This window comes from Caloenas nicobarica, chromosome 6, assembly GCF_036013445.1.
Source record: "Caloenas nicobarica isolate bCalNic1 chromosome 6, bCalNic1.hap1, whole genome shotgun sequence".
In the NCBI taxonomy this organism is placed as follows: Eukaryota; Metazoa; Chordata; class Aves; order Columbiformes; family Columbidae; genus Caloenas; species Caloenas nicobarica.
Window position 1 is genome coordinate 41,918,827 of NC_088250.1, and position 10,315 is coordinate 41,929,141.

The 10,315-nt window shown below is 56.5% G+C and overlaps 1 protein-coding gene across 1 annotated transcript; it reads right to left on the minus strand.

Moving 5' to 3' along the window:
• Positions 1-1,433: 1,433 nt before the first annotated feature.
• ERMN (ermin) lies at positions 1,434-4,899 on the minus strand. Its single transcript, XM_065638249.1, has 3 exons — positions 4,653-4,899; positions 4,243-4,329; positions 1,434-1,873 (listed from the first exon to the last, which is right to left on the minus strand). Exons 1-3 carry the CDS (start codon positions 4,897-4,899, stop codon positions 1,434-1,436), a joined length of 774 nt encoding a protein of 257 aa, XP_065494321.1.
• Between the last annotated feature and the right edge of the window lie 5,416 nt (positions 4,900-10,315).

The window sequence follows — 10,315 nt, forward strand, 5'->3', positions numbered from 1 at the left end:
TTTGGAAAATACAGGTTTCCAGTGGCAGCAGTTTCAGTGGGTGAACACAGAGGCACACGCGGGCAGGACACACGGTGTCTAAGCCACTGTCCCCCTGCCAGCCCAGACACGGTGATACCAGTCACCGGTACCGGTCACTGGTACTGGTCACCGGTACCAGTCAGTGATACCAGTCACCAGTACCAGTCAGTGATACCAGTCACCAGTACCGGTCACTGGTACTGGTCACCGGTACCAGTCGGTGATACCAGTCACCAGTACCGGTCACTGGTACTGGTCACCAGTACCAGTCAGTGATACCAGTCACCAGTACCGGTCACTGGTACTGGTCACCAGTACCAGTCGGTGATACCAGTCACCGGTACCGGTCACTGGTACTGGTCACCAGTACCAGTCGGTGATACCAGTCACCGGTACCGGTCACTGGTACTGGTCACCGGTACCAGTCGGTGATACCAGTCACCAGTACCGGTCACTGGTACTGGTCACCAGTACCAGTCAGTGATACCAGTCACCAGTACCAGTCGGTGATACCAGTCACCAGTACCGGTCACTGGTACTGGTCACCAGTACCAGTCAGTGATACCAGTCACCAGTACCGGTCACTGGTACTGGTCACCAGTACCAGTCAGTGATACCAGTCACCAGTACCAGTTGGTGATACCAGTCACCAGTACCGGTCACTGGTACCGGTCACCAGTACCAGTCGGTGATACCAGTCACCAGTACCGGTCACTGGTACCGGTCACCAGTACCAGTCGGTGATACCAGTCACCTGTACCAGTCACCGGTACCAGTCACCAGTGCCACCACTGTCACCAGTGCCACCTCCCCAGCAGGGCCGTGCCTGGCGGGGCGGGCACCGCCACCAGCCTTGCTGCCCTCTTACCTTGCTTAATTCCTGCAGATCAGCATCCACCCATGAACACAAACAATCTCTGTCCCAGCAGCACAATTTGGAGATGGAGGTCACTGTCACCGTGAGCCACCAGCACAGCGGGACAGCAAAGCAGCGGCTGTGGCCGCAAACAGCGTCTCCATGGCTGCCACGGCCCTGGCAGCCCGGCTGAGCTGCGGCGCTGCCAGCTCGGCCCCAGCACAGCTGGCGGCACTCACCACGTGTGTGCCGGCAGCCAGAGGAGCCCCAGCCAGCTCAAGACATCCTATTGTGTGAACATGGTTACACAAGTCGGATAGAAAACAAGAGGATAAAGTTTAAATCAAATGGTATTATAATTAGCAAACTGATTATTTATTTTCCTGCGCTATGGATGCCTCTGCCTGCTGTCAAAACGAAGATGTTAAATGTTCACAGTGTATTATGAAATCATATACAAAAAGGAAAAAAAGCAGTGACCTCATGTCTTGGGAGAACCAAAAAAGAAAACCAAAAACCAGAGTGAACGCTCGGCTCATTAATTCCCCACCTCAGTTTATAAGTGCATCATGGATTCAAATTCATCGATTCGTTGTTTGGTGTTTCCTTTTCTAATCCTGCGGTAGGAGATTGTGTTGTATCTGGAATAGCTGTGTCTGGAGATATCATTTTTCTTCCCCGGGCTGGGCTGCTCCCCGGGTTTCTCGGCCGGGGCGGTGCAGCCAGGGCTGCTGGGGGGCGATGCCTCCTTGCTGCCGTCATGCTGCTTTAGGCAGGACGCTTCGCCGTTCTCCTTCTTGATTTCGATCACCTGAACGTCATCTTCTTCTGTGTCCTCCTCCTCCTCCACCTCCTCCTCTTCCTCCTCCTCCTCGGCTGCGTTCCCTCTCCCGTCGGCGCTGGCTCCGAGGGTCCCCGCGGTGTCCCCGCCGGGGCTGGCCGCTGTCCCCAGCTCTGGCTCCTCGCTGTCCGCAGGTGTCCCCGCACTGCCCGGCCCTGCAGCAACACAGAGGGAGTGGGGTGAGGACATTCAGCATCACTTCAGTGCTCCCATTGCCCCTGCTCTTGGGGTAGCATCGCTCCAGTGGCTGCCAGCTCCTGCCAGCCCAGCACCCATCCCGCAGAGCCTGCCTGGTGCGGAGCAGCCCAGCTTGAACCCTGGCACCGCGGGTGCTTGCACGTGCTTTAGAAAGGCTTCGCACAGTCTCAAACTCACTGCTTACAGCTACCTGCCCCTGCATTTTTTACTGCCCATCTCTTTCGTACCACCTTTCCCAGGGAGCCTTCCCTGCTCCCCAGTGTTAAAGGGAGAAGTGATGAAGATGCCAGCGGTCGAGCCCTGAGGAGGGAGGAGCAGCACAGCATCCCCGTGCCCCAGGACTGAGGCACTGCAGCATCTCCACATCCCAGGACTGGGGACACTGCGGCATCCCCCATGCCCCAGAACCAGGGGACACTGCAGCATCCCCACATCCCAGGACTGGGGACACTGCGGCATCCCCCATGCCCCAGAACCAGGGGACACTGCAGCATCTCCACATCCCAGGACTGGGGACACTGCGGCATCCCCCATGCCCCAGAACCAGGGGACACTGCAGCATCTCCACATCCCAGGATCAGGGACACTGCAGCATCCCCTGTGCCCCAGGACCAAGGCACTGTTCCTCCCCGCATGCAGCCCATCCACCCCTGCCCTCTCAGGTCCCCAGCTGGCCAGTGTCCCTCTGCAGGGCCCTGCTGTGCCGCCTTCCCAAACAGCTTCCCCAGCTCCCTGGTTGTTGCCCTGGGCAGGCGCTGGACTCCATGAGCCCCCTCCCCGCGGGGCAGCCCCGCTGTGGGACCGGGGGTCCCGTGTCCCCGCAGGTGCTCGGTGCTGACTCTGCCTGGACACGTCCCCCCTTGCCCAGTGGCCCAGCAGGCTGACTCCCATTCATCCTGTTTGGCACGGCTCTGCCCTAAAAGATGCTTTCCTGCCGCAACAAATGGTCTATTCAACATTTCGCCTGTGGGGTCCCGAGTATTAATTAGACTAAATTGGTTAGGTACTAAAAAGCTGCCTGCAATTTAGAGATAAAGTGCTTATGGCTGGGGGGCAGGGGAGTGCAGGGGGACTGCGAGAGCATTTAATAGGTTTTATTGTGCGCTCATAAAGCAACACCACTGGAATATGGATGTCAGCTCCAAGTAGGAAAGCCTCCATCACGATCCACCTCCTCACAACCTCTGCAGCTTCTAGGGAATATTATTTTGCCCACGACAAATGTTCATAGAGTTTTTCCTTTTCATAATAAAAGTGAAGTTTCTGTGTACAAGGCATGGCCTGTACGTCTTTTAGAGCTAAATCCAATGACACCGGCTTTGTGCACACCGCAACAGCTACTCTGCATTGTTAATCTACCCTTCTCTGAGGACTGGTTTCATATTTACGTGGCAGCTGACATATAGAAAATACTGACTTAATGCAGCCTGGTGGGTGACACGAGGGACCCAGCACGGCCGGTGCCAGGGATGGGCAGAGCCCCCCGCCCTGCGTCCCCCCACGGCCCAGGCCAGCGGATGGGGACATTGTCACCAGCCCAGGGCCCGGCTGTCCCTTGTCCCATGGCTGCCAGAACTGATGAGCCAGGCGAGAGCCTGCGGCTGGGAAATGTGCAGGGCAGCAATGCCACAGCCACCCGCAGAGAGATGTGGCTTAGCTCCTTTAATAATACTCAGTAAAGTACTTCTCCTCTTTGGAGGTGTGGCTGCGTTCTGCAGAGTATTATTAAAGATGCCCATCTATGTGTCTATACATTCCATACATTTAAACTTGCTGTGAGCATCACTCCCAGCCCCGCTCACCGCAGGTGCGAGTCCAGCCTCGGCTCAACCTGGCTTTTACCCTTTTCACCCAGACACAAGTGGAGAGCCCCCGGAGCAGAGGTTTAGGTGAGCAGACAATTTTCTGCTGGGTACCGGGGCATCCAGGGGATTCAGGCACTTGGTGAAACAAGCAGAAAAAGAGTTTGCGTTTGGAGGCAACACATTTTTTGAGTTACAGAAGTCATCCTCCGAGCTCCCCTGCGTGGAGCAGAAGATAAAGCATCTCCCAGCCTCAGGGGCTGCTGGGGACCCCCTGGCCTGAGACCCTCCCAGGCTTCCACCCCCATGATCCTGGTGATGTGCACAAACCCCAGGCAGACACAGCGGCTGTGTTCGCTAAGGTGCAGCAGCTCTGCTGATGAGAGATGAGTCACCGCTCTCCAGAACATAAGGGCCTGACCAAATTCAACAAAACACAGTAACCACCTGTATGCCGCTGTCTCTGAAGGCTGCTCATTGCTGTGCTTCAGGAGAACCCCACGTCACGCAGCATTTCTCATTACCTTCCTGTGACTCCTGGCCATCGGTCCCCGAGTCCTGGACACCAGCTGGTCCCTGCTGCAGCGGCCCATCATCTGCCTCTTGCTTCTCTTTAGCAAATACGAAGCACAAGAAATGGACGATGAGTGGTTAGTGACAATAATTAGGGTTTAACAGGTGCAGATAGGCAGCAGAGTTCCAGAGCAGATTTTAAAACTGCTTGTTTCTTCAGTCACATACTTTTCATCGCATCCTGTGTAACTGCTAGTTCTAATTTGTCCCTGAACTCTGAATTGCTCTGAGTCATTGTTATAACTACCATAGCTCAGGACTTCTGACTGATGCACATAGTACATCCTGTTATTCATAAAGCTATACACAAAATAGAGCCTTCCTTTCCAAACACTTAAAGAAAAGCAGCCTTGTACTTTACCTTTGCATTGCTTCTCTCCATCAAAATCCCCATGAATTATGTCCTCTGCCAATGAATTTCTGTTTTCCTCCCAATTTTCTTTTGCAGGTGGAGCATCAGGGCTTGTTTCCACATTGGCGTAAGGAACCGTCCGGACAGATTTTGCTATTTGGTCGATGGCGCTGATGACCTGGAGCGGGCCCTTCTCCGGTGACATGCTCCCGTTGCACTCGGGCACAGGGGATGCTGCCGGCACTTCTTCTGTCATGCCGAGGGCTGGGCCGTGTCCCCACCGGGGACACTCCTGCGCCCGGAGTGGGAGCTGCTGCTCACCCTTCTCTCTTCCCGGGGTTTAGGTCCCTTTCTCCAAGGGCCAACGTGCGTGTCCCCGTCTGCGGGCACCGCGGCAGAGCAGGGACCGCGGTGGCACCACCGATGTCCCCGGGGCTTGCCAGGGGCTCTGGCCACGGGGCGACCCAATCAGCACCTCGCTTGTTGCTGAGGCTCGTCCCGTTGCATAATTAAATGCAGCATTTTAATTTACATAAACAAACAATCTGAAGCAAGGAAGCTTTTGTGCTGGCCTGGAGAGCGGGTCTGTCAGCATGTCAGCCCCACGGTAATAAGCAGAGATTTTGTGCTCCCGGCACAATGGCTCTTTGTGTCCCTGCCTGGTCACAGGGACGGCGATTGTTCCGACCTCTAATCCCCGGGGGGTGACCACCTTCCCGCGCTGCTGCCACCTGACGCGATTAACATTCCCCATCGGGCTGGTGTGCCATAAACCTCGCCAATAAACCTCGCTGTGCCGCTGCGGACAGCGCACGCCTTTTGTCCCGGTTGGGGGACACAGTGGCCGGCCGGCAGGGACATCCCCGCACATGGCACAGCACCGCTGCACAGCCCGACCACGCACGTCCCGCAGGCAGGGACGTCCCGCCAGATGTGCAGCATCTGCAGTGACCTGCTAACGAGTTGCATCTGGGAGCCTCAGCCCTCAGGGAGCAGAACTAGAAGACGAAAACCAAAAGCACAACCCAAAGTGATGTTCTGTGGCGCGATGTGGACCAAGGTGGCAGGTCCCTGAGGTCGAGCCAGCCAGGTGACAGGTCACCTGCTGACCCCCCGCGGGACCCCCAGCGCTTCCCCTCCCGCGCCCACAGCACAACCCCCTTTGTAGAAGCAGCTTCTGGCCAGGGCAGTGGGAACTCTCGATAAAGGAATATCCAAGGGGCAAGGGGTGAGATTCACACTTAGACCAGCAATGACCAGTCACTCCTAAAGCTGGCAGGAGCAGGAGCGGACAGGGTTGCAGAGGCAGCAGCAGCATCGCCCCAGCAGCGCCGCGGCATTCATCCTCTGCCCACAGCTGAACTCGGCTCAGCCCTGGCACCCAAAGCCAGGTTTACATAAGAGTGTAATCTCCTGCTATGAATGACTTTTTGTGTTTGTACAATACAACATTTTCAACATCTTTGGGCTTTAGGATTTGGAAATACTCTTGTTGAGTTCAGTCTTTGATTAGAAATGGAGCCAGCACCTTTGCACTGATTTTGTTCATCTGTGAATTTGCATCTTTAAATCAATAATTTTTCATTATTGTTATGAAAATGAGTTTAGCGTAATGAATATATAAAATCAACCCTTTGCTGGAAAAATTCACCCCCCAAAAAAACAGATGACGAGGTTTGAAAGTGAGCTGACAACACATAGCGGTGAGAGGCCGGGTGTCTGCAGACCCCCACCCCGGGCAGGGGACACGTTGGGCTGTCCCACACGGGCCAGTCCGGCTCATCACTGACCCGGTGGCGGCTGCAAGGGCATAGCAGGGACGTGGCCATCGCATGGGGATGAGGGGCCACGGCCACCCCAGTACGGGCACTGCACCCCTGTGTGCAGCTGGCACAAATCCTGCCCTGGGGCTGGAGCGTGGGGCAAACTCCCGGCCAGGCTTCAAATCTGAAATAACCCCAAGCTGAAAACACGGCTCTGGGCTTGACAAGCGGGAGCCCTGTTGAGCCAGGAGCCGCGTCGGCTCCTGTGGGGACAGGGGTGGGGACAAGTCCTGTCCCCATCTCCCCAGGAACCTGCCTGCCTGACTTCTTGATTGCAAAAAGGTATCGAAATGATTTCAGGTATTTCCTGGTGCCATTTATTGACTACACAACTAATTCTCAACAATTCATTTTCCCAAATGAGCACCTTGTGGCCAAAGCACGATCTGCATGAATCTATTATAAATCATTTCCTGTGTGACCTTTAACGCAAGAAGTTTCCATTCAAGCTTTCCTTTGCTAAAATTTCAGAAACAGCACCTGGGACTTCAGAGGCATTGGGACACAACAGGGATTTGAAAGTCGATGAGGTACATCAAGAGAGCCACAGCAATTTAAATTCATTCCAGAAACAGGAAGATGCCGTCGTGGCAGGGAGTTTGCAGGGTGTTTGCAGGGTGTTTGCAGGGAGTTTGCAGGGAGTTTGCAGGGTGTTTGCAGGGAGTTTGCAGGGTGTTTGCAGGGTGTTTGCAGGGTGTTTGCAGGGAGTCTGCAGGGAGTCTGCAGGGAGTTGTTTGCAGAGAGTTTGCAGGGAGTCTGCAGGGTGTTTGCAGGGTGTTTGCACGGCTCTGCAGGTTCCTCTGTTGTTACCTCTCTGCTCCCCAGTTTCTGCCCCAGTCACAGGTTTCCAGGAGCAGCTCCTGCACACCCCTGGCTGCCCTGCGGGACACACACCCCGTGCACAGTCACCGGTCACTGCACCATGCACAGTCATTGCACCATGTGTGGTCACCGCAGCTGCTCTTGAGCAGCTGGCACATCACCTGCATTCACCACAGCAGACACAGTGCCACCCAAAATCCAGGGCAGGGTGACAGGCACAGTGACACTGGACACAAACACTGCCACTGCTGCGCACAGCGGCGGGATTACATTTCACTGGAACACCCAGAGAAAAACTGTGGACCATGCCAACAACCTACAAGCAAGCATTTCCATTTTGTCAGGAAGATAAATACCTTAGGTTCACGAAAAAACATACCTTGGGATTCTTCTTCTACAGAAATTTTCAGAATTTCAGCTTTTCACCCAGGAGAGGAACAAAAAGAAAGGTGGGAATGCCTGAGTCCCCCGCAGAGCTGTCGGGCACCGGCCGGCGCAGCGTGTCCCTGGGGCTGGGACGCTGCTGTCCCCGTGATGCTCCTGCCCAGGGAGCTCAGCAGCCGCTTTCCTCTGAAAAGCAGGGATACGGGCAGGAGTGGGGCAGCCAGGGCACGCTAGTTACAAACCACAGGCACATGCAGAGTAATTCAGGCTTTGACAGCAGCGGCTGGTTTCTGCTGGCCAGCACTGTGCGAGGAGCCCCAGGCGACCACTGATGCAGGGAGGGCAGCTCCTGCCTCTTCAAAGGCATTTGCCCGTGCAGGTTTTCTCCCCAGACCGTCCCCAGGAGCCAGTGGGCCGCCTGTCACCCGTCCCCATGGTGACTGTGAGCCTGGCAGCTGCTGGGATGCTGCAGCAGCCCCGGCACGACTTGGGAGCAGGCACAGCTCACAGCGGACTTGGAAAAAGGAAAAAGTGGCTGTGGGTTCCTCCCACCGCAGACAGCTATTTATAAACAGAGCCGGGCAAAACCACCCCTCAGGACTAGGAAAACATGGCATTTGCACAGCCCTGAGGTGGTCTGGTTTCTGCCTCTTTAAGCTTTTAAAGACAGAAAAGCAGCAGCCTGTACTGAAAGAGCCAGACCACAGAAGCAATTTGGGGAGCGGAGCTTCCCCGAGCAGAGCATCGCCAGGACAGCCACCTGCTCTGCCGGACACCACCCGCGCTGGGGAAGCTCCTGTCCCCACCGCCCGCGGGTGCAGGGGGCATCGCCATCCACTGCTGCTGGCATCGCCACCCACTGCCGCCCGCATCGCCACCCACTGCCGCCCGCATCGCCACCCACTGCCGCCCGCATCGCCATCCACTGCCACCCACATCGCCATCCACTGCCACCCGCATCGCCACCCACTGCCGCCCGCATCGCCACCCACTGCCACCCGCATCACCATCTATTGCCACCAACATCACCGTTCACTGCCGCCCGCATCGCCACCCACTGCCACCCGCATCACCATCTATTGCCACCAACATCACCGTTCACTGCCACCCGCATCACCACCCACTGCCGCCCGCATCGCCACCCACTGCCGCTCGCATCGCCATCCACTGCCACCCACATTGCTGTCCACTGCCATGGGCATCACCGTCCACTGCCAACCGCATTGCTGTCCACTGCCACCCGCATCACCATCTATTGCCACCAACATCACCGTTCACTGCCACCTGCATCGCCACCCACTGCCACCCGCATCGCCACCCACTGCCACTCGCATCGCCACCCACTGCCACCCGCATCGCCACCCACTGCCAACCGCATTGCCATCCACTGCCACCCGCATCGCCACCCACTGCCGCCCGCATCACCATCCACTGCCACCCGCATCGCCACCCACTGCCACTCGCATCGCCACCCACTGCCACCCGCATCGCCACCCACTGCCAACCGCATTGCCATCCACTGCCACTTGCATCGCCACCCACTGCCACCCGCATCACCATCCACTGCCACTTGCATCGCCACCCACTGCCACCCGCATCGCCGCCCACTGCCACCCGCATCACCATCCACTGCCACTTGCATCGCCACCCACTGCCACTCGCATCGCCGCCCACTGCCACCCGCATCGCCGCCCACTGCCGCCCGCATCGCCGCCCACTGCCACCCGCATCGCCACCCACTGCCGCCGGCCACCAGCTCTGCAGCGAGTTCGCAAGGCCTCAGCGCAAGGGCCGCTTGGACGGGCTTTTTCTGGGTTTCGCTGACTTGGTCTCACTGCGACAGTGATTTCTGTGACTGACCGGGTGCCTATGGAGAGTTTTCTGTACTTTTGCTGATCTGTGTGTGGCGCAACCACAGTTCCACGCAGACAGCAGGCTGTGCTGGGAGCACCGCAATGAATCCTTGGCTTTATCTGCGCATGAATCGTGCTTCCCTCTCGCCTCGCAGCGCCAGGGCAGACTCAGCCACCCGCCACAACTACGTTTCACAACCTTCTTTTCAGTGCTACGAAAGCTGGGTGCAACCAGCTGCTACACCTGAAAACTTGTAAAACAGCTGCATGAGAAAGGAAATGTCGGGTCCAAAAGCAGAAATCAGCAGGGCAGAACGGCATGCACGAAGGCAGAAGTGCTGCCATCCCTGAAAAGCGGTCGCCGAGGGATAGCCACCTGCTCCGAGCACAACCAAAATGGATCGAAACCCAGGACGTGCAGAAACATGGGTCAGCCAGAGAAGCACAGAGACCCTTCACGCCTCCCAGCACCTCCGGGGCTGCACCTTTGCTGCAAGGGGAGAGCTTCTGCAGGACACTACAGCCTTGAAGCCAGAATGATTTTCCACTGGATTTGAAATGTTTCCAGCAGAAGCCACCACCTGTTTCAGACTTTTATGGGTAAAAAAAAAAAAAAGGCCAAGAAAGCCCAACAAAAAAACCTGAGAGATTGCAAAGGTCATGAAAAAAGGGCAAGGCTGGCTAGAGACCTGAGGCCAGCACGAACGAGGTGAATAGGTCTGGGGGAAGCAGAAGGGGCACCTGAAGGAGCTTTCTGGCTGGTTTTGCTCTGTGAGCTGTTCGGTTTGCC